This window comes from Kogia breviceps, chromosome 8 (genome assembly GCF_026419965.1).
Source record: "Kogia breviceps isolate mKogBre1 chromosome 8, mKogBre1 haplotype 1, whole genome shotgun sequence".
Lineage (NCBI taxonomy): Eukaryota > Metazoa > Chordata > Mammalia > Artiodactyla > Physeteridae > Kogia > Kogia breviceps.
The window spans coordinates 17,708,282-17,731,956 of record NC_081317.1 but is presented as its reverse complement, the minus strand read 5'-3'; the positions used below and the strand labels follow the sequence as shown (position 1 = coordinate 17,731,956).

Below are 23,675 nucleotides of genomic sequence, written 5' to 3'. Positions count from 1 at the left end.
TTATCTGGGGCTGAAAAGTATGCTTTAGAAGAGATACAACTGCTGGGTCCGGGGAGGAGCCGTCAGCCTGGAATGTCTGCAGTAGCCAAGATTGATAAAGGGTCTTGGGGCCCTTTAGGCCCCTGCTCTCTGCCCCAAGCTGTGTTCAAAGTAGTCGTTTACTTACTTGTTCATCGGAGCTTCACTGGGTGCCTAGTATGTGCCCAGCACTACCCTAGATACTGAGAGTACAATGGTTTTAGTCAAGTGCAAACAGTAGTGTTCTCCCTGACTCATCTGGATATCTCCTCGCCCTCCTTCCATCCATCCATCCATCCATCCATCCATCCAAATGTTTACTAGATAAACATTTAAGGAAGATATATTTAATAAAGTTTGGCTCAAATTGCCAGCATTTTGCTAAGAAATCTAAGATATGAAAATGGATGACGTACATTCCCTGTCCATAAGGAACTTATAGTAAAAGAGATACGGTTAAAGAAGGATGCTAAACTGATACACCAAGAGGTATAACCAAAGCAGGTATAAGAAGCTGCAGAAGCACGTGGCATCTCAGGGGTTGCAGGGAAGACATTTTGGAGGGGTGGGTGATGTTTGAACTAGATCTTGAAGGATGAATTATTTTCCAGAACACACTATTAGTAGAAGTCGCAGCATAAGAAATAGCAGAGGGCTTCCCTGGTGGCGCAGTGGTTGAGAATCCACCTGCCGATGCAGGGGACACGGGTTCGTGCCCCGGTCCGGGAGGATCCCACGTGCCCCGCGGAGAGGCTGGGCCCGTGAGCCATGGCCACTGAGCCTGCGCGTCCGGAGCCTGTGCTTCACAACGGGAGAGGCCACAACAGTGAGAGGCCTGCGTACCGCAAAAAAAAAAAAAAAAGAAAAAAGAAATACCAGAGACGGGAGCAATCTCTAGGTTGTAGAGCTTTTCACGTGTTATTCTCTCCCTCTAGAAAGTCTCCCTTCTCCAGCCCCCCCCCCCACCTAATTAACTCCTGCTCATCTTACGATGTCAGCTGAAACGTCATCTCCTTGGGGACTTCTTCATGGAGCTCTCTGATGAGGTCAAATCCTCCTACTCTTAACTGTAACAGCATCACATACCTTTCCTCTGTAACTCTTATCAGAGTTGAAATTGGCCAATAGGATAAGTGATTATTTGAATCAAGTCTGCCTCCTTACTAGAATGTAAGGTCTTAAAGGAGCAGGAGCTCTGTCTATATTGACTCACTATTACTTCCTTTTTTTTTTTTAGCGCAATGTGTAACACATCATAGGCATTCAATAGATAGGGTTAAATAGAAGATGGGTGGGTGGGTGAGTGGCTGGATAGATGGAAGCATGGATGCATGGATGTGGCAGCAGGAAAGGGTACATAGAAGAAAGTAGCTAGTAATGAGACTGGAGATATTTTTCAGCGACCAAATAAAAAAAGAATCTATTTTATTTTATTTTTCTTCTTCCTCTTCTTCTCCAGCTATTCCTTTACCAAGCCAGTTCCTTTTATTTTAAAAACAGGGCATTTGGTTTCCTTTATTAGTCTTTATATATAATGTGAGAAAGGACATAGGGAACAGAGCCCACAGACAAATCTTCTAAGGCCTAGAAAGAGCGAAGGGTTTTATCCTTTAGTTGTTTGTGCCTCTCTGCTTTAATGCGAATGTGGTAATGTATCCGTTATGGCAGTCAGACGGCAGAGTCCCACCTGTGCTCCCAGCCATGTGCATGTGTACCCACAGTTGAGTACAGCTCTCTCTCTGTTCTTGGCTCTGCCTTGCTAAAATCTTTTGTAGACCCTAATAGGGCAGTGATGAAATGGAATCAAGCACCATGAGTTGGGGACACAAAGACTCTGAATTTGGAGCATGGATGCAAGAGACAGGGATGCCACATAGGATGGACTCCCTGTGAACTTGGCTCTCCCCATAAAAAAACCCACAAAAGGGTTTTTCATGGGAGCCCACAGAAAGTCGACGAGTCACTGAGCATTGGAGACCCCCAACCTGACCTTTAATCAAAGGGGCTTCACTTTCATCTGCTTTTTACATTAAAGGGTTACACAACATTACCTTTGATGAGGGGAGGGGTATGTTCATTGCTTTGAGAAAGCAGTGGTCTAATTCTGCCTCTTTCTTTCACCACTGTGAGTCCTGAGACCCAGAGAAGATAAGCCACTTAGTCAAAATTACCAAGTAACCAACCAGTGGCTGAGGTTTGGAAGACTAGAACCCAGGTTTTCTAAAGCCCTGCCAACTGCCTTTCCACTACACCAGTACGATTTCGACCTGTCCCTAAAACACCTTTAAGAGCCAAGCTGTGCCCAGCATTAAACTCCCAGGCGGCTGGGAGACAGAGACGAACCGGATACCGGCCTTGTCTTTGAGGAGCTCACGGTCTTGCACCAACTACAGGGTCATAACCGTAGAAGACAGCGTGCTAAGTGTTCGGGTGGGAAATGCAAGTGCTGGGGGGTTGCAGAGACCCCTGACTTTCCCCTAAGATGACTCCGGGTTCACATCAGTAATAGTTGGAGGAACACAGGGAAGAAAAGAAAGAAATCAACATAAGCTAGGTATAGCCTAGGAGGGTAAAGAAAAATGAGAAACCAGCTTAGATTGAAATCACTACTCTGCCTCTGCCAGTTGCTCTTGGCCCAGTTCCTTTCTTGCTCTGAGCTTCAGGGTCTTCATGTCTGAAGTGGGAAGAGCAATGCGTACCTTACGTGTTTTATTTGAGAACAAAAGAAGAAAGCAGACATGGAAAGTGTGTGACATCGAGTATATCTGTACTCCTGTGTTAGAGAAGAAAGCACCCATAATCATACACCAACCATCATGCCAAGTTCCTATGGATTCTTACGTTCAGTCTTTACAATTCTTGAGTAGTTTACATTCAGCTTCCTAATATATTTGCATATATATTTATTGTAAATTATGTTTGTAGTTACCTACTACCAGGAAAAGTGGGGGAAAGGGGGCTCAAATTTTCTTACCATTTCGTCAAGTGAAATGAGCCCCCTGCTTCAGGAGGACATAGTGGTCTATCCTGCTGCCTTTGCATACCCAAGCATATAAGAGTATGTCTCCTAGCATAACCATAGTTTAGTTGGGAAAAACTTGGCTAGATAAGAGTCTTTAAAAATGGTAGAAGTGGGCGTCCCTGGTGGCACAGTGGTTAAGAATCCACCTGCCAATGCAGGGGACACGGGGTCGAGCCCTGGTCCGGGAAGATCCCACACGCCGCAGAGCAACTAAGCCCGCGAGCCACAACTACTGAGCCTGCACTCTAGAGCCCACAAGCCACAACTGCTGAAGCCCGTGCTCCTAGAGCCCATGCTCTGCAACAAGAGAAGCCACTGCCATGAGAAGTCTGTGCGCAGCAACAAAGACCCAACACAGACAAAAATTAATTTAAAAAAAAAAATGTTAGGACTGGTAACTTGTCCAAAAGGGTATAGGGATTTGAAGCCAGGTAGGCTGACTGTGGAGGTTTGTGAGAAGATGAGATACAGCTAAATATCTACAGAGGCCAGCCCCCATTTACTCCAGGATACTAACCAGGCCTCCTTTCCTTCCTGCCTCTTTCCTCACGTACAGCCCTTCATGGGAGACAACTACTGTGATGCCATCAACAACCGAGCTTTCTGCAACTATGACGGTGGGGATTGCTGCGCTTCTACAGTGAAGACCAAAAAGGTAGGCCAGTGCGCCCCCCTCTGCAGCCACCCGTGCAGGCCTCTCCAGCTTACTGGGCCAGGATCACCCCTACGTGCTGGACAGCCCGTTGCCCTGCTTGTGTCAGCACTCACCTACAAGCTTGATTGTATTGCGTTCCATTGTATTTTTCACTCTTGTAGTCAGTAGTTCAGCTAGTATCATGTGCTAAGCCCTGAACTAGATGTGGAGGTTCATGGATGATCTTTGTAGATGTGGTGCCGCTTTCCTCAAAGCTTAGGGTCAGCTATGGAAGCAGACAAACTAAAGGGCAATGCTTTTTAAAGGAAAGGACAGAGTTCTCTGAGGGCCCAGGCAAAGGGCTGGAGAAAGCTCTGCAGCGGGATCTGCATCAGCGCTGAAACGTGAGGGACGAGGAGAAGGGGCAGAGAGGTGGCCAGGAAAAGTGTCTGGGGCAGGAGAGTGGCACGTAAAATCCTAGAGAGAACACACATGTTCAGGGGGTAGGGCTAAAGTCTAGGGAAGGAGGGAAGATGGGACATTCCCAGCGAGGTCAGTTATGGCCTTTAAGCATTTTGTAATCTCTTTTGTTGTTCACACCTGTAGAATTAGGGGGTGTGGTCTTGGTTGCCATTGTCTTCCTTAGGGTATTAGGATGTTACAGGAGTGATTGGAGTATTTATAGTGAAACTGGAACATCCAGCTGAGATGCATCTCACCCGCCCACAGAAGAGGGGCCACCTCCACTTTCTTCCTGGTGAGAGCTGGGACCAGAGTTTGGGGCCTGAGCCGAGAGTGGGGAGAGAGGGGGCCAACACGGCCAGTGTGAGTTGAAAAGTATTTCCTGTGATGACCAGGCTCATGGGGAGCTACTTCTTCTTCTTTCTTTTCTTTTCTATTAGCATCTTTATTGGAGTAAAATTGCTTTACAATGTTCTGTTAGTTGCTACTGTATAACAAAGTGAATCAGCTATACGTATACATATATCCCCATATCCCCTCCCTCTTGTGTCTCCGTCTCGCCCTCCCTGTCCCACCCCTCTAGGTGGTCACGAAACACCGAGCTGATCTCCCCGTGCTATGCGGCTGCTTCCCACTAGCTATCTATTTTACGTTTGGTAGTGTATATGTGTCCATGCCACTCTCTCACTTCGTCTCAGCTTACCCATCTCCCTCCCTGTGTCCTCAAGTCCATGCTCTAGTAAGTCTGTGTCTTTATTCCTGTCCTGCCCCTAGGTTCTTCAGGACCTTTTTTTTTTTTTTTAAGATTCCATATATATGTGTTAGCATACGGTATTTGTTTTCCTTTTTCTGACTTACTTCACTCTGTATGACAGACTCTAGGTCCACCCACCTCACTACAAATGACTCAATTTCGTTTCTTTTTATGGCTGAGTAATATTCCATTGTATATATGTGCCACATCTTCTTTATCGGTTCATCTGTTTATGGACACTTAGGTTGCTTCTATGTCCTGGCTATTGTAAATAGAGCTGCAATGAACATTGTGGTGCATGACTCTTTTTGAACCATGGTTTTCTCAGGGTATATGCCCAGTAGTGGGATTGCTGGGTCGTCTGGTAGTTCTATTTTTAATTTTTTAAGGAACCTCCATACTGTTCTCCATAGTGGCTATATTAACTTACATTCCCACCAGTGGTGCAGGAGGATTCCCTTTTCTCCACACCCTCTCTAGCATTTATTGTTTGTAGATTTTTTGATGATGACCATTCTGACTGGTGTGAAGTGATACCTCATTGTACTTTTGATTTGCATTTCTCTAATGATTAGTGATGTTGAGCATCCTTTCATGTGTTTGTTGGCAATCTGTATATCTTCTTTAGAGAAATGTCTATTTAGGTCTTCTGCCCATTTTTGGATTGGGTTGTTTGTTTTCTTGATGTTGAGCTGCATGAGCTGCTTGTAAATTTTGGAGATTAATTCTTTGTCAGTTGCTTCATTTGCAAATATTTTCTCCCATTCTGAGGGTTGTCTCTTTGTCTTGTTTATGGTTTCCTTTGCTGTGCAAAAGCTTTTAAGTTTCATTAGTCCCATTTATATATTTTTGTTTTTATTTCCCTAGGAGGTGGGTCAAAAAGGATCTTGCTGTGATTTATGTCATAGAGTGTTCTGCCTGTGTTTTCCTCTAAGGGTTTTATAGTGTCTGGCCTTACATTTAGGTCTTTAATCCATTTGGAGTTTATTGTTGTGTATGGTGTGAGGGAGTGTTCTAATTTCATTCTTTTACATGTAGCTGTCCAGTTTTCCCAGCACCACTTAGTGAAGAGGCTGCCTTTTCTCCATTGTATACTCTTGCCTCCTTTATCAAAAATAAGGTGACTATGTGCATGGGTTTATCTCTGGGCTTTCTATACTGATCCATTCATCTATATTTCTGTTTTTGTGCCAGTACTATATTGTCTTGATTACTGTGGCTTTGTAGTATAGTCTGAAGTCCAGGAGCCTGATTCCTCCAACTCCATTTTTCTTGCTCAGGATTGCTTTGGCTATTCGGGGTCTTTTGTGTTTCCATACAAATTGTGAAATTTTTTGTTCTAGTTCTGTGAAAAATGCCATTGGTAGTTTGATAAGGATTGCATTGAATCCATAGATTGCTTTGGGTAGTAGAGTCATTTTCACAATGTTGATTCTTCCACTCCAAGAACATGGTATATCTCTCCATCTGTTGGTATCATCTTTAATTTCATTCATCAGTGTCTTATTGTTTTCTGCATACAGGTCTTTCGTCTCCTTAGGTAGGTTTATTCCTAGGTATTTTATTCTTTTTGTTGCAGCGGTAAATGTGAGTGGTTTCCTTAATTTCTCTTTCAGATTTCTCATCATTAGTGTATAGGAATGCAAGAGAATTCTGTGCATTAGTTTTGTATCCTGCTACTTTACCAAATTCATTGATTAGCTCTAGTAGTTTTCTGGTAGCATCCTTAGGATTCTCTATGTATAGTATCATGTCATCTGCAAACAGTTATAGCTTTACTTCTTCTTTTCTGATTTGGATTCCTTTTATTTCTTTTTCTTCACTGATTGCTCTGGCTGAAAGTTCCAAAACTGTGTTGAATAATAGTGGTGAGAGTGGACAGCCTTTTCTTGTTCCTGATCTTAGTGGAAATGGTTTCAGTTTTTCACCTTTGAGGACGATGTTGGCTGTGGGTTTGTCATATATGGCCTTTATTATGTTGAGGTAAGTTCAGTTCCCTCTATGCCTACTTTCTGGAGGGTTTTTATCATAAATGGGTGTTGAATTTTGCTGAAAGCTTTTTCTGCATCTATTGAGATAATCATATGGTTTTTCTCCTTCAGTTTGTTAATATGGTTTATCACATTGATTGATTTGCGTATATTGAAGAATCTCCGCATTCCTGGCATAAACTCCACTTGATCATGCGTATGATCCTTTTAATGTGCTGTTGGATTCTGTTTGCTAGTATTTTGTTAAGGATTTTTGCATCTATGTTCATCAGTTATATTGGCCTATAGTTTTCTTTCTTTGTGACATCTTTGTCTGGTTTTGGTGTCAGGGTGATGATGGCCTCATAGAATCAGTTTGGGAGTGTTCCTCCCTCTGCTATATTTTTGAAGAGTTTTAGGATAGGTGTTAGCTCTTCTCTAAATGTTTGATAGAATTCGCCTGTGAAGCCATCTGGTCCTGGGCTTTTGTTTGCTGGAAGATTTTAAATCACAGTCTCAATTTCAGTGCTTGGGATTGGTCTGTTTATATTTTCTATTTCTTCCTGGTTCAGTCTCAGAATGTTGTGCTTTTCTAAGAATTTGTCCATTTCTTCCTGGTGTCCGTTTTATTGGCACATATTTGCTTGTAGTAATCTCTCATGATCCTTTGTATTTCTGCATTGTCAGTTGTTACTTCTTTTTCATTTCTAATCTATTGATTTGAGTCTTCTCCCTTTTTTTCTTGATGAGTCTGGCTAATGGTTTATCAATTTTGTTTATCTTCTCAAAGAACCAGCTTTTAGTTTTACTGATCTTTGCTATTGTTTCCTTCATTTCTTTTTCATTTACTTCTGATCTGATCTTTATGATTTCTTTCCTTCTGCTAACTTTGGGGTGTTTTGTTGTTGTTCTTCTTCTTTCTCTAATTGCTTTAGGTGTAAGGTTAGTTTGTTTATTTGAGATGTTTACTGTTTCTTGATGTACGATTGTACTGCTATACACTTCCCCGTTAGAACTGCTTTTGCTGCATCCTATAGGTTTTGGGGCATCGTGTTTTCATTGTCATTTGTTTTTAGGAATTTTTTGATTTCCTCTTTGATTTCTTCAGCGATCTCTTGGTTATTTAGTAGTGTATTGTTTAGCCTCCATGTGTTTGCATTTTTTACAGGTGTTTTCCTTTAATTGATATCTAGTCTCATAGCATTGTAGTCAGAAAAGATACTTGATACAATTCCAATTTTCTTAAATTTACCAAGGCTTGATTTGTGACCCATGATGTGATCTATCCTGGAGAATGTTCCATAAGCACTTGAGAAGAAAGTGTATTCTGTTGTTTTGGGATGGAATGTCCTATAAATATCAATTAAGTCCATCTTATTTAATGTATCATTTAAAGCTTGTGTTTCCTTATTTATTTTCATTTTGGATCATCTGTCCATTGATGAAATTGGGGTGTTAAAGTCCCCTGCTATGATTGTGTTACTGTCGATTTCCCCGTTTATGGCTGTTAGCATTTGCCTTATGTATTGAGGTGATCCTATGTTGGCTGCATAAATATTTACAATTGTTATGTCTTCTTCTTGGATTGATCCCTTGATCATTATGTAGTGTCATTCTTTGTCTCTTATAATAGTCTCTATTTTAAAGTCTATCTTGTCTGATATGAGAATTGCTACTCCAGCTTTCTTTTGTTTTCTATTTGCATGGAATATCTTTTTCCATCCCCTCGCTTTCAGTCTGTATGTGTCCCTAGGTCTGAAGTGGGTCTCCCGTATACAGCATATATATGGGTCTTGTTTTTGTATCCATTCCACAAGCCTGTGTCTTTTGGTTGGAGCATTTAATCCATTTACATTTAAGGTAGTTATCGATATGTATGTTCCTATTATTATTTTCTTAATTGTTTTGGGTTTGTTACTGTAGGTCTTTTCCTTCTCTTGTGTTTCCTGCCTAGAGAAGTTCCTTTAGCATTTGTTGTAAAGCTGGTTTGGTGGTGCTGAATTCTCTTAACTTTTGCTTGTCTGTAAAGGTTTTAATTTCTCCATCAAATCTGAATGAGATCCTTGCTGGGTAGAGTAATCTTGGTTGTAGGATTTTCCCTATCATCACTTTAAATATGTCCTTCCACTCCCTTCTGTCTTGCAGAGTTTCTGCTGAAAGATCAGCTGTTAACCTTATGGGGATTCCCTTGTATGTTATTTGTTGTTTTTCCTTTGCTGCTTTTGATATTTTTTCTTTGTATTTAATTTTTGATAGTTTGATTAATATGTGTCATGTTCTCCTTGGATTTATCCTATATGGGACTCTCTGTGCTTCCTGCTCTTGATTGACTATTTCCTTTCCCATATTAGGGAAGTTTTCAACTATAATCTCTTCAAATATTTTCTCAGTCCCTTTCTATTTCTCGTCTTCTTCTGGGACTCCTATAATTTGAATGTTAGTGCGTGTAATGTTGTCCCAGAGGTCTCTGAGACTGTCCTCAATTCTTTTCATTCTTTTTTCTTTATTCTACTCTGCGGTAGTTCTCTCCCCTGTTTTATCTTCCAGGTCACTTATCTGTTCTTCTGCCTCAGTTATTCTGCTATTGATCCCTTCTAGAGAATTTTTAATTTCATTTATTGTGTTGTTCATCTCTGTTTTTTTACTCTTTAGTTCTTCTAGATCCTTGTTAAATGTTTCTTGTATTTTCTCCATTCTATTTCCAAGATTTTGGATCATCTTTACTATCATTCCTCTGAATTCTTTTTCAGGTAGACTGCCTCTTTCCCCTTCATTTGTTTGGTCTGGTGGGTTTTTTCCTTGCTCCTTCATCTGCTGTGTGTTTCTCTGTCTTCTCATTTTGCTTAACTTACTGTGTTTGGGGTCTCCTTTTCACAAGCTGCGGGTTTGTAGTTCCCGTTGTTTATGGTGTCTGCCCCCAGTGAGTAAGGTTGGTTCAGTGGGTTGTGTAGGCTTCCTGGTGGAGGGGACTGGTGCCTGTGTTCTGGTGGATGAGGCTGGATCTTGTCTTTGTGGTGGGAAGGACTGCATCTGGTTGTGTGTTTTGGGGTGTCTGTGATCTTATTATGATTTTAGGCAGCCTGTCTACTAATGTGTGGGGTTGTGTTCCTGTCTTGCTAGTTGTTTGGCATAGGGTGTCCAGCACTGTAGCTTGCTGGTCGTTCAGTGGAGCTGGGTCTTAGCGTTGAGATGGAGATCTCTGGGAGAGCTTTCGCCATTTGATATTATGTGGAGCCAGGAGGTCTCTGGTGGACCAATGTCCTGAACTTGGCTCTCCCACCTCAGAGACCCCGGCCTGAGCACCAAGACCCTGTCAGTCACACAGCTTGAGCACCAAGACTGAGTCAGCCACATAGCGCAGAAGAAAAGGGAGAAAAAAAGAAAGGAAGAGAGAAAAAAATAAATTAAAAAGTTATTAAAATAAAAAGTTTTTTAATTATTAAAAATTAAAAAATTAAAAAGTAATAAAAGAAAGAAAGAGCAACCAAACCAAAAAACAAATCCAAAAATGATAACAAGTGCTAAAAACTATGCAAAAAAAAAAAAACGGACAGACAGAACTCTAGGACAAATGAGACAAAATCACACAAAGAAGCATACACATACACACTCAAAAAAAGAGAAAAAGAAAAAAATATATATATATATAAAAGGAGGAAGAGAGCAACCAAATCAGTAAACAAATCTACCAATGATAATAAACTCTAAATACTAAACTAAGATAAATGTAAAACCAGAAACAAATTAGATGCAGAAAGCCAACCCAAAGTCTACAGTAGCTCCCAAAGTCCACTGCCTCAGTTTTGGGATGATTCGTTGTCTATTCAGATATTCCAGAGATGCAGGGTACGTCAAGTTGATTGTGGAGATTTAATCTGTGGCTCTGAGGCTGCTGGGAGAAATTTATCTTTCTCTTCTTTGTTCGCACAGCTCCCAGGGTTCAGCTTTGGATATGGCCCTGCCTCTGCGTGTAGGTCGCCTGAGGGCATCTGTTCCTGCCCAGACAGGACAGGGTTAAAGGAGCAGCTGATTAGGGGGTTCTGGCTCACTCAGGCCGGGGGGAGGGAGGGGTACGGAATGCAGGGTGAGCCTGCAGCAGCAGAGGCTGGCATGATGTCGCACCAGTCTGAGGTGCACCTTGTGTTCTCTGAGGGAAGTTGTCCCTGGATCACAGGACCCTGGCAGTGGTGGGCTGCACAGGCTCTCGGGAGCGGAGGTGTGGATAGGGAATCTGTGCTTGCACACAGGCTTTTGGTGGCGGCAGCAGCAGCCTTAGCATGTCATGCCCATGTCTGGTGTCTGTGCTGATAGCCGCGGCTCGTGCCCATCTCTGGAGCTTATTTAGGTGGTGCTCTGAATCCCTCTCCTCGCGCACCAGGAAACAATGGTCTCTTGCCTCTTAGGTAGGTCCAGACTTTTTCCCGGATTCCCTCCCAGCTAGCTGTGGTGCACTAGCCCCTTCAGGCTGTGTTCACACAGCCAACTCCAGTCCTCTCCCTGGGATCTGACCTCTGAAGCCCGAGCCTCAGCTCCCAGCCCCTGCCCGCCCTGGTGGGTGAGCAGACAAGCCTCTCGGGCTAGTGAATGCTGGTCGGCACTGATCCTCTGTGCGGGAATCTCTCTGCTTTGCCCTTTGCACCCCTGTTGCTGCGCTCTCCTCCATGGCTCTGAAGCTTCCCCCCCCCCCGCCCCCGTTTCCACCAGTGAAGGGGCTTCCTAGTGTGTGGAAACTTTTCCGCCTTCACAACTCCCTCCCAGTGGTACAGGTCCCATCCCTATTCTTTTGTCTCTGTTTTTTCTTTTGCCCTACCCAGGTACGTGGGGAGTTTCTTGACTTTTGGGGAGTCTGAGGTCTTGTGCCAGCATTCAGTAGGTGTTCTGTAGGAGTTGTTCCACGTGTAGATGTATTTCTGATGTATTTGCGGGGAGGAAGGTGATCTTCACGTCTTACTTCTCCATCATCTTGAAGGTCTCTGAACTATTTCTATTTTTATATTCATATATATTCTAAGCTGAAAAAACATTTGACCTTATCTCTCATTTTAAAGAGGGGAAACTGTTTTTGAGAGGCAAAGGGCAAAGAATCACAGTCATTTTGGCTATAGAGCTCTGTGATGATCTAGTCCAAACTTTTCATTTACTTAATGGGGGCTCTGAGGCCCATAAAGGAGGAATGATTTGTCCAAGGTAGCATAGTGAGTGATAGAAATAGAGCAAGGTTCCTGGCTTCCTATCCTAGTCCCTTTATACTGTAGCGTCCTTAAGAGAATTTGTTCCTTCAAGAAAGATGCTCTGATTCTAAAATACAGGGGTGAACAGGGCAAGCCCAAGAAACACACTCGAATTGGAGAACTGTTACTATATCTCCTGGTTGGCTCCAGGCTTCTTTGGTTGCATTTTTTGCTGTACATAGTTTGTATACTTAGTATATGGTTGTGATGTACAATAATTTATGTAATCATTTATCTCCAACTTTGATTTTAACTTTTAGGTTATTTCATTTTCTCACAGTGATAATGATGCTAATGAACATCTTTACACAGAAATATTTTATAGCTCTAATTATTCATTTACAACTGATTCTTGGAACTAACATGAGTAGGATAAAAGGTGTGAGCATTTTTGTATTTTAATTTTATTGGCAAGGCTGATTTACAAGGTTGTATTAGTTTCAGGTGTACAGCAAAGCAATTCAGTTATACATATACATATATTCATTCTTTTTTAGATTCTTTTCTCATATAGGTTATCACAGAATATTGCATAGAGTTCCCTGTGCTATACAGTAGGTCCTTGTTGGTTATCTCTCTTATATATAGTAATGTGTGTGTGTTCATCCCAAGCTCCTGATTTATCCCTCCCCCCCACATTTCACCCTTGGTAACCATAAGTTGGCTTTCAATATCTGTAAGTCTGTTGCTCTTTTATAAATAAGTTCATTTGTATCTTTCAAAATTAGATTCCACATGAGTGATATCATATTTGTCTTTCTGTCTGATTTACTTCACTTAGTATAATAATCTATAGGTCCATCCATATTGCTGCAAATGACATTAGTTCATTCTTTTTTATGGATGAGTAATATTCCATTGTATATATGTACCACATCTTCTTTATCCATTCCTCTGTTGATGAACATTTAGGTTGCTTCCATGTCTTGGCTATTGTAAATAGTGCTGCAATGAACATTGGGGTGCATGTACCTTTTCAGATTATGGTTTTCTCCAGCTATATGCCCAGGAGTAGGATTGCTGGATCATAAGAGAGTTCTATTTTTAATTTTTTTAAGGAACCTCCATACTGTTCTCCATAGTGGTTGTACCAATTTATATTCCCACCAACAGTATAGGAGGGTTCCCTTTTCTCCACACCCTCTCCAGCATTTATTTTTTGTAGACTTTTTGATGATGGCCATTCTGACCAGTGTGAGGATACCTCATTGTAGTTTTGATTTGCATTTCTCTGATAATTAGTAATGCTGAGTATCTTCTCATGTGCTTTTTGGCCATCTGTATGTCTTCTTTGGAGAAATATCTATTTAGCTCTTCTGCCCATTTTTTGATTGCGTTGTTTGTTTTTTTGACATAGAGCTGCATGAGCTGCTTGTATATTTTGGAGATTGATCCCTTGTCAGTCGTTTTGTTTGCAAATATTTTCTCCCATTCTGTGGGTTGTCTTTCATTTCATTTATGGTTTCCTTTGCTGTGCAGAAGTTTTTAAGTTAATTAGGTCCCATTTGTTTATTTTTGTTTTTATTTTCATTACTTTAGGAGGTGGATCTAAAAAGAACTTGCTGTGATTTATGTCAAGGAGTGTTCTGCCCATGTTGTCCTCTAAGAGTTTATTTTTGTGTATGGTGTTAGGGAGTGTTCTAATTTCATTCTTTTACATATAGCTGTCCAGTTTTCCCAGCACCACTTATTGAAGGGACTGTCTTTCCTCCATTGTATAGTCTTGCCTCCTTTGTCGTAGATTAATTGACCTTAGGTGTGTGAGTTTACTTCTGGGCTTTCTATCCCGTTCTGTTGATCTATATTTCTGTTTTTGTGTCCGTACCATACTGTTTTGATGACTGTAGCTTTGTAGTATAGTATGAAGTCAGGGAGCCTGATTCCTCCAGCTCTGTTTTTCTTTCTGAGGGTTGCTTTGGCTATTCGGTGTTTCCATATAAATTTTTTTTAAAAATTGTTCTAGCTGTGTGAAAAATGCCATTGGTAATTTGAGAGGGATTGCACTGAATCTGTAGATTGCCTTCTGTAGTATAGTCATTTTGAATATACTCATCCTTCCAATCCAAGAACGTGGTATATTCTTCCATCTGTTTATGTCCTCTCTGATTTCTTTCATCAGCGTCTTATAGCTTTTAGAGTAGAGGTCTTTTGTCTCCTTAGGTAGGTTTATTCCTAGGTGTTTTATTCTTTTTGGTGCGATGGTAAATGGGATTGTTTCCTTAATTTCTTTTCCTGAGATTTCACTGTTAGTGTATAGGAATGCGAGAGATATCTGTATTAATTTTGTATCCTGTGACTTTACCGAATTCATTGATGAGCTATAGTAGCTTTCTGATAGCATCTTTAGGATTTTCTATGTGTAAGTATCATGTCATCTGCTAACAGTGACAGTTTTACTTCTTCCTTTCCAATTTGGATTCCTGTTATTTCTTTTTCTTCTCTGGTTGCCATGGCTAGGACTTCCAAAACTATGTTGAATATAAGTGGTGACAATGGACATCCTTGCCTTGTTCCTGATCTTAGAGGGAATGCTTTCAGATTTTCACTGTTGAGAATGATGTTATCTGTGGGTTTGTCATATATAGCCTTTATTACGTTAAGTTTCCTCTATTCCCACTTTTCTGGAGAGCATGATCATAAATGGGTGTTAAATTTTGTGAAAAGTTTTTTCTGTATCTATTGAGATGATCATATGGTTTTTATTCTTCAGTCTGTTAATGTGGTGTAACACACTGATTGATTTGTGGATGTTGAAGAATCCTTGCATCCCTGGGATAAATCCCACTTGATCCTGGTGTATGATCCTTTTAATGTATTGTTGGATTTGGTTTGTTAGTACTTTGTTGAGTATTTTTGCGTCTATGTTCATCAGTGATATCAGCCTGTAACTTTCTTTTTTGGTGGTATCTTTGTCTGAGTTTGGTATCAGGGTGATGGTGGCCTCATAGAATGAGCTTTGGAGTGTTCCTTCCTCTGCAGTTTTTTGGGAAGAGTTTCAGAATAATAGGTGTTAATTCTTCTCTAAATGTTTGATAGAATTTGCCTGTGAAGCTATCTGGTCCTGGACTTCTGTTTGTTGGAAGTTTTTTAATCACTGTTTCAATTTTGGTACTTGTGATTGGTCTGTTCATATTTTCTGTTTCTTCCTGGTTCAGTCTTAGAAGGTTGTATCTTTCTAAGAATTTATCCGTTTCTTCTAGGCTGAGTTCAAAATAAAGACTGATACAAGAGACAAATAAGGACACTACATAATGATCAATGGATCAATCCAAGAAGAAGATATAACAACTGTTATATCTAGACTGTCCATTTTATTACCATGTAGTTGCTTGTAGTAGTAGTCTCTTATGACCCTTTGTATTTCTGTGGTGTCAGTTGTAACTTCTTTTTCATTTCTAATTTATTGATTTGAGTCCTCTCCTTTTTTTTCTTGATGAGTCTGGCTAAAGGTTTATCAATTTTGGGTATCATCTTCTCAAAGAACCAGCTTTTAGTTTCACTGATCTTTGCTATTGTTTTCTTCATCTCTATTTCATTTATTTCTGCTCTGATCTTTGATTTCTTTCCTTCTACTAACTTTGGGTTTTGCTTGTCCGTCTTTCTGTAGTTAATTTAGGTGTAAAGTTAGGTTGCTTACTTGAGATTTTTCTTGTTTCCTGAGATAAGATTGTATTGCTCTAAATGTCTCTCCTAGAACTGCTTTTACTGTATCCCAAAGGTTTTAAACTGTCATGTTTTGTTGTCATTTGTCTCTAGTTTTTTTTTTTTTTAATTTCCTCTTTGATTTCTCCAATGATCCGTTGGTTGTTTAGTAACATATTGTTTAGCTTCCATGTGTTTGTGTTTTTTACGGTTTTTTTCCCTGTACTTGATTTCTAATCCAGTAGTGTTGTGGTTGGAAAAGATGCTTGATATGATTTCAATTTTCTTAAATTTACCAAGGCTTAATTTGTGGCCCCTAATGTTATCTATTCCTGGGGAATCGTCCATGTGCACTTGAGAAGAAAGTGTATTTTACTGCTTTCAGATGGAATGTTCCATAAATATCAAATTAAGTCCATTTGTTCTAATGTGTGTCACTTAAGGCCTGTGCTTCCTTACTGATTTTCTGTCTGGATGATCTGTCCATTGATGAGAGTGGGGTATTAAAGTCCCCCACTATTACTGTGTTACTGTTGATTTCTCCTTTTATGGCTGTTAGCACTGGCTTATATATTGAGGTGCTCCTATGTTGGGTGCATATATATTTACAATTGTTATATCTTCTTCTTGGATTGATCCCTTGATCATTCTGTAGTGTCCTTCTTTGTCTCTTTTAACAGTCTTTATTTTAAAGTCTATTTTGTCTGATACGAGTATTGCTACTCCAGCTTTCTTTTGATTTCCATTTGCATGGAATACCTTTTTCCATCCCCTCACTTTCAGTCTGTATGTGTCCCTAGGTCTGAAGTGGGTCTCTTATAGACAGCTTATGTACAGGTTTTGGTTTTGTATCCATTCAGCCAGTCTATGTCTTTTGGTTGGAGCATTTAATCCATTTACATTTAAAGTAGTTATCGATATAAATGTTCTTATTGACATTTTGTTAATTGTTTTGGATTTGTTTTTGAAGGTCTTTTTTCCTCCCTTCCTCTTCTGTTCTCTTGTGATTTGATGTCCATCTTTAGTGATGTGTTTGGATTGCTTTTTCTTTTTTGTATGTGTATCTATTGTAGATTTTTGGTTTGTGGTTCTCATGAGGTTTTGATATAGCAGTCTTTATATGTACAATATTGTTTTTAGTTGCTTATCTCTTAATTTCAAATGTATTTCCAATATCCTGCATTTGTACTCTCCTCTTCTCATGACTGATGATTTTTATATCATATTTGTGTGTGGATGATTTCCTACCTTTACTTTATGTTTGCGTTTACTTGTGAGCGTCCCCATTCGTAATTTTCTTGTATCTTTTTGTGGCCTTTTCTTTTCTGCCTAGAGAAATTTGTTTAGGATTTGTTGTAATGCTGGTTTGGTGGTGCTGAATTCTCTTAGCTTTTGCTCGTCTTTAAAACTTTTGATTTCTCTGTCAAACCTGAATGAGATCCTTGCCAGGTAGAATAATCTTGGTTGTAGGTTCTTTCCTTTCACCACTTTAAATATATCCTGCCACTCCCTTCTGGCTTGCAGAGTTTCTGCTGAAAAATCAGCTGATAACCTTATGGGGGTTCCCTTGTATGTTATTTGTTGCTTTTAATATTTATTCTTTGTCTTTAACTTTTGTCAGTTTGATTAATATGTCCCAGCGTGTTCCTCCTTGGGTTTATGCACTTCCCGGACTGGAGTGTTTCCTCTCTCACGTTAGGGAAATTTTCAGCTATAATCTCTTCAACAATTTCATCAGGCCCTTTCTCTCTCTCTCTCTTCTCCTTCTGGGACCCCTATAATGTGAATGTTGGTGTGTTTAATGTTGTCTCAGAGGTCTCTGAGACAGTTCTCATTTCTTTTCATCTTTTTCTTTATTCTGTTCCATGGCAGTGATTTCCATCATTCTTTCTTCCAGGTCACTTATTTGTTCTTCTGCCTCAGTTATTCTGCTATTGACTCCTTCTGGTGTGTTTTTCATTCCAGTTATTATATTGTTCATCTCTGTTCATTCTTTAAATCTTCTAGCTCTTTGTTAATCATCTCTCATAACTTTGTTCCTCCATTCTTTTTCTGAGATCTTGGATCATCTTTACTGTCATTACTCTAAACTGTTTTTCAGGTAGGTTGCCTGTCTATCTCCTGTTCATTTAGTTGTTCTTGTAGGTTTTTATCTTGTTCCTTCATCCATCTGAAACATTTCTCTGCCATCTCATTTTGTCTAACTTTGTGTGTCTGTGGTCTCTTTTCTGCTGGTTGGAGGATTATAGCTCCTCTTCTGGTGTGTGCAGCTGGGTCTTGTTCCTCTGGTGGGCAGGGCTGTGTCAAGCAGTGTGTTTATAGGTGGCTTTAGGCACCCTGTCTGCTGATGGGTGGGTCTGTGTTCCTATCCTGCTGGTTGTTTGGCCTGAGGTGTTCCAGCACTGAAGACTGTAGGCTGTTGGGTAGGGCCAGGATGTGATGCCAAAATGGGGACCTCCGGGAGAGCTCACACCAATCAGTATTCTCTGGGGCTTCTGCCACCAGTGTTATTCTCCCCCCCACCCAGTGGGCCACAGCCAACCCCTGCCTCCCCAGGAGACCCTCTAAGACTCGAAGGTAGGTTCAGCCCCAGCTCCTAAGGTGTTACTGCTTTGTGCTGGGTCCCAGTGTACATGAAACTTTGTGTGTGCCCTCCAAGGGTGGAGTCTCTGTTTCCCCCAGTCCTGTGGAGCTCCTGCACTCAAGGCCCACTGGCCTTCAAAGCCCAATGCTTTGGGGCTTCTTCCTCTCTATGCCAGACCCCCAGGCTGGGAAGTTTGACGTGAACCTCAGGATTCTCTTGTGGGAGAACCTCTACAGTATAGTTACTTTCCAGTTTGTGGGTCACCCACCTGGCAGGTATGGGATTTGATTATCTTGTGAAACTGCCCCTCCTGCTGTCTCACTGTGGCTTCTTTGTCTTTGAATGTAAAATATCTTTTTTGGTAGGTTCCAGTCTTTTTTATCGATGGTTGTTCAGCAGTTAGTTGTGATGTTGGTGTTTTCATGAGAGGAGGTGAGCTCCAGTCTTTCTACTCCACCCTCTTTTCCAGAGTCGAGGGACTGCTTTTAGTTTGGATGCTTGGTGCCTCTTTCCTCAGAATATGCTGTCCGTTATTCCCTTGATATCGGGTATGCAGGTACAGCGGCCCTTGTACATTCTTGGGACACTGGCAGTAGGGCCTGGTGACTGCTCGCAGATTTCCTAAGGGCGGGTGCTGAGTTCTCCTGGGACCTCGGGGACAGGGCCAGGCTCCTGCGTGCAGGTCTCGTAGTGGTGGCCTGTGCCCACTTCTGGGAGCCCACGATGGCGGCAGTGACTTGCACCCGCCGCCAGAGCTCCCATAGGTGGTGTCCTGTTGCCTGGGAATGCTCACAGGAAAAGAAGCTCTTACAGTGGTCCCGCCCCTCTCATGCGCCCCCACCCCCACCCCCCAATAATGATGCCTTGATTCTCTGGTGGGCCCAGTCTTCTTCTGAGTATACCCTTGGTTGCCACAGTCCAGCCCCTTCTGGCTGTTTCCAGACGGCCAACCCTGGTTCTCTCCTTGGGTCTGACCTCTGAAGCCTGAGCTTCAGCACCCAGCCCCCACCTGCACTAACAGAGGGGTGTTTTAGGCTGCGGATCACAGGGCAGTGGTGCCGACCTTCTGTGCAGGTTACGCTCCATTTTGCCTTCTGCAAACTAGTTGCTGTGGTCTCCTCCTAGGCTCTGAACCTCCCCCTCCATCCAGTCCTCTCTCCCCGCCGGGGAGGATACTTCCCAGCATGTGGAAAACTTTTCTTCTTCACAGCTCCCTCCCTGGGGCTCAGGCCCCAGCCAGATTCCTTCTTTTTCTCATTCCTTTTGTCCTACCTGGTTACGCGGAGGTTTTCTTGTCTCTTTGGAAGTCTGAGGTCTTCCGTCAACATTTGGTAGCTGTTCTGCGAGAACTGTCCTACTTGTAGACGTAATTCTTTAGTGTCTTGTGGGAGAAGGCGAGCTCCACGCCCTGCTCTTCCGCCGCCTGCAGCCCCTCCAGGTGTGAGCATTTTTAGGGCTCTTGATACCTGTTAGCGAACGAATACAGTGTGTCTCTTTCACTCCCTTGGAGTCAGCCACTTTAACAGTGAACAGACAATGAAGTTTGTGTTTTAAGAAGAAGTTTGTATAGAATTATGAAATGTTATTCACCTGACACCATGGGCTGGAGAAAGAGCAGCTCCAATTAAAGGAATTTGCCTACCAACTATAACTTAACATACTAAAACATTAAAAAATAAAACTAATTTTAGTGGGAAACTTCCTTAAATGGATTGTTATTTCTAGGGAGTACGTGGTAGGGACATGAAGTCACGATTGAGGTTCAGGTGCAGATTCCAAATTATTACAGTCATTTGAATATATATGGATATATAGATATATATCTCAAATGGCCATTTTGACTCTCTCTTTCTATACCGGGTTCAGCTGCAGCAATTTCAGGCTCCAGGGCCCTGAGATGAGTGCTGTCTCTTTACTAAGGGACCCAGAGTTGGTTAGCTTTTTGCTAGTTCTGAATATGCTCCCTAGTCTTTTTGTTTCCCCCTTTTTCTTTTCTACTCACGTTATAAATGCAATTTTGGATTTTTGTGTTAAAAGGTTACCTTCTCCCACTTTAAACTGTTGCTTCTTCCTGTCGGCCCAGGCCTCAGAGTGCAGGTGACCAGGCTCCCTCCGTGAAAGGAGACGTGTGTTCATGGAGTATCTCTATCGGCTGAGCACTGGACCAGGCTGTGTGCACATGGTAGAGTCCAGACAGACACCACACCTACCCTTGTACAGCTCGTAGTGTGTTTTGGGAGCCAGATTTTAAGCAGTGAGGTATACAGCTATGTATTTAATTACCTTTGCAGAAGGGACAGTGAAGGAAAGATGTGGGATCTTTTGGAGAACAGTGTGAAGGTCAGAGAAAGCTTCCCTGAAGCAGAGACACTTACACTGAGACCTAGAGAATGAGTGGGAACTTTCCTGGTGCAGGTGAGTAGCGGTTAGGGGCAGTGGAGACAGCTGACGGAACTGTGTGTGACCTGTGTATTAGAGAGCCTGGTGACCTCTCTCATGGTGCATGTGGCTTTGTCATAGTTATTTGTTGTTCAGAAGTGTTTGGAACTTTCTTCAGATTCAAGACTCCTGGAAATCTGACCTCTCGAGAAGAAAGGAGATTCAAATTAAAGTCATATTCCTACAATTTAAATTTCCCAATCTAACTTCTACATAAACTCCAACTTCTTGGAACCTTTCTACTCTCTCCTCCACAACCAACTATCCTTGCAGTGAGCTGCCGCACAGAGGTAGATAGTAGATAATAAGATGGAACACCCCTAAGTGAGCAGCCGCACATCAGACACTGCCAGACGCTCATCCTCTGTTATCTTCTTAATGCTCATGTCAACCCCAGCAGGGTGCTGTCAGCCCCATTGCACAGGGGAGCCAGTTTGGGCTCCGACTACTTACAGGACTCGTTTGAGTTCACTGGCTGCAAGTGCCAAGGCCCAATTTCGAACCCGGTTCTGTCTGACTCACAAGCCCCGCTCTTTGTTTCTCCTGCATGGGGCTGAGTCTCAGAGGAGGAAAGCAGGTGGGGACAGAACCTTATCCTCAGTGCACCTGCGCATGACCCTGCCTGTTCCAGTTGGAGACATTTCACTGTGGACCCAGACAGCCAGGGAACCCTGGGTGTGGGACCCCCTCCCCTTGAGGAGGAGAAAGCAGCTTTCCTCAGCAGCAGCGACAGGGTGGGGAATAGCTGAGGCTCCCAGCCTTACCAATCCATCCTGACTACCCAGACAGGAGTTTCCCCTGAACACGAGAGTCCTGGTTTCTGTCTCCCGCTTCCACAGCAGGAAGCCTCTCGGGGCAGGAGAGGGGCCAGAGGCAGGCTTCCTTCCTCTCCTACCCCTGCCCTCCACCTGCTCGCCTGTTTAACTCCCACCTGTGCCCTTGGCCCCAGTTGCATACTGTGGGAAGTTCCCTGCCGGTAAACCCCGAGTCTGGTGCTCAGAATCTCACTGACAGCAGCACCGACTGACTTCATGCACCTTCCCAAACGACAGTAACTGAGCACTTACCATGTGCTTGGCCATGGGTTAGAATCTCTGTGCATATTACTCCATTGAGACTCCAGAACCATCCAACAAAGTGCACATTTGAGACTCCTGGTGGAATCACTTGTACAGGTGGCAGATCTCTGTGTAGGATTTAGGATTTCCTGACTCCAAGCAAATAATAGGAGTTACTGTTTTTCGAGAGCTTACTGTTTACCAAGCATAGTGTCACCTGTTCTTACACGTGTCATCCCTCCAGTAGCCCTGCTGTAGGTGTGGTCTTTTTTATCTTCACCTTATAGATGATGCAGCGGAGGCTTAGAAGGGTTGAGGTCATACAGCCAGTAAGTGGTAGAGCTGAGACACAAAGCTCGGCCCTCTGCGCCGCACAGCTCCTGCCTCTAACCCCCCGTTCTGAACATCGAGTTGCAATGGGCTTGCACCGTGCCCTTCCTTCAGCGGATGGGCCTCTTGCTTCCTGGTCCTCCTGGCCTGGGTCCTAGGTATGAACTCCAGCCCCAGAGCTAAGCACTTTCTCCTGGGCGTCCTTCCTGCCTACTCTCCACCTAAACCGCTCCCCAGTCCCCAGAGCCGGGCCCTCCTCCCAGGCACTTAGGCCAGAATGATGTCTGTCTGCTCTCTCCAGCCTTCCTCCCCTTGTTTGTCTGTATAGACACCAGCTGTTCCCCATGTCTGCCTTGTGGGGTGACCTGGGCCCCGCTGGCCGACAAGAGCAAGCCAGTGCAGGAAACCCCATCTGACAGAGGTGACCAGCTTCCTGCCCAGACACCTGTGTGCAGCTCGGGGCAGGCAGGAAGGGGCGGGACTCAGCTGCTCACACGCCAGCTTAATATTTTCCTGTTGGAGCCCTGAGTCTAGAATACAGAGCAGCTTTCCAGAACGGTTGCTTCAGCAGTTTCCCCTCGTCACAATAACAAAAACATCTTCATTTCTAATTGGAATCCTTCTAAGTAAGCATGTGTTGGGAGTGTAAGGGAGGAAGGAGAGACAACCTTAAAATATTGGACATGCCAGGGCTTTCTAAGGCGTGGTGGCCCGGAACACCGGTTACGGTCAGGTCTCGGGCGGCTGCTAAGAGGCTGATTCTGGAAAATGTCTGGGGAGTCAGGGTGTAGTCCCAGTTCGACAACTTGGCTCCGAGGCCTTGGGCAGGCCAGGCTCACCTTAGGTTTTTTTCTCTCTTGGTGTTCGGATTCGATTCATGTCTAAGGACCCTCCACAGAGCTTCCTGAGTGAGGGGGTGAGTGAACAGGAGCTTGAGGGCTCATCGGGGCAGAAAGAAAGAAAGAAGCCCAGGAGCACGTTTCAGCACAGGGCAGCACACCCAACTGAGGACGTTAAATGTAGGGTCGCCACATGCCTTTGCTAATCCAAGTGAAAACCTGGTTTCTTGAGAAAGGGCACAAAACCCAAACGTAGCCCGTGGGTCCAAGGAGGCTAGCGATTCTGTAAGATGTGGGAAGATGATCGAAAGCATCAGATGGAAAGCAGCCGTCTTAGCAGCGCTGATAAAGGGTTGGATGTTGAGTTGCAGAGTTGGGGATATACATCAACGGCTCTAACATGTCGGCTTGGCAGCCAGAATGGTCACCAGAAAAGAAGTCAGGCAGCCTCACGCCTCTCTGCACAGCCCTTCCGTGCCCCTCCACTTTACCGGAGTGAAAACGGGTCCTCCTGATGGCCTGCGTGCTCTGCCCACCCCCAGACCTCTCTGCCCTCACCCCCCGCCACGGGTGCCTCGCTCCACTTCACCCCAGCCCTCTGGACTCCTTGCCATCCCGCACACGGGCCAGGCATCCTCCTACCTTCCAGTCTTCACCATTAGCTGTTCTTCTGGCCGAGAACGTTCTCCCCC

At 43.1% G+C, this 23,675-nt stretch overlaps 1 protein-coding gene across 2 annotated transcripts in view; it reads left to right on the top strand.

Annotated features, from left to right (window-relative positions):
* PAPPA (pappalysin 1) overlaps positions 1–23,675 on the top strand; it is a 255,679-nt gene that overhangs the window by 221,195 nt on the left and 10,809 nt on the right. For both annotated transcript variants that reach the window (XM_059071226.2, XM_067040877.1), the window contains exon 21: positions 3,597–3,695. In XM_059071226.2, the coding sequence (XP_058927209.1) occupies positions 3,597–3,695 (99 nt within the window). The remainder of the gene's footprint in view (positions 1–3,596; positions 3,696–23,675) is intronic.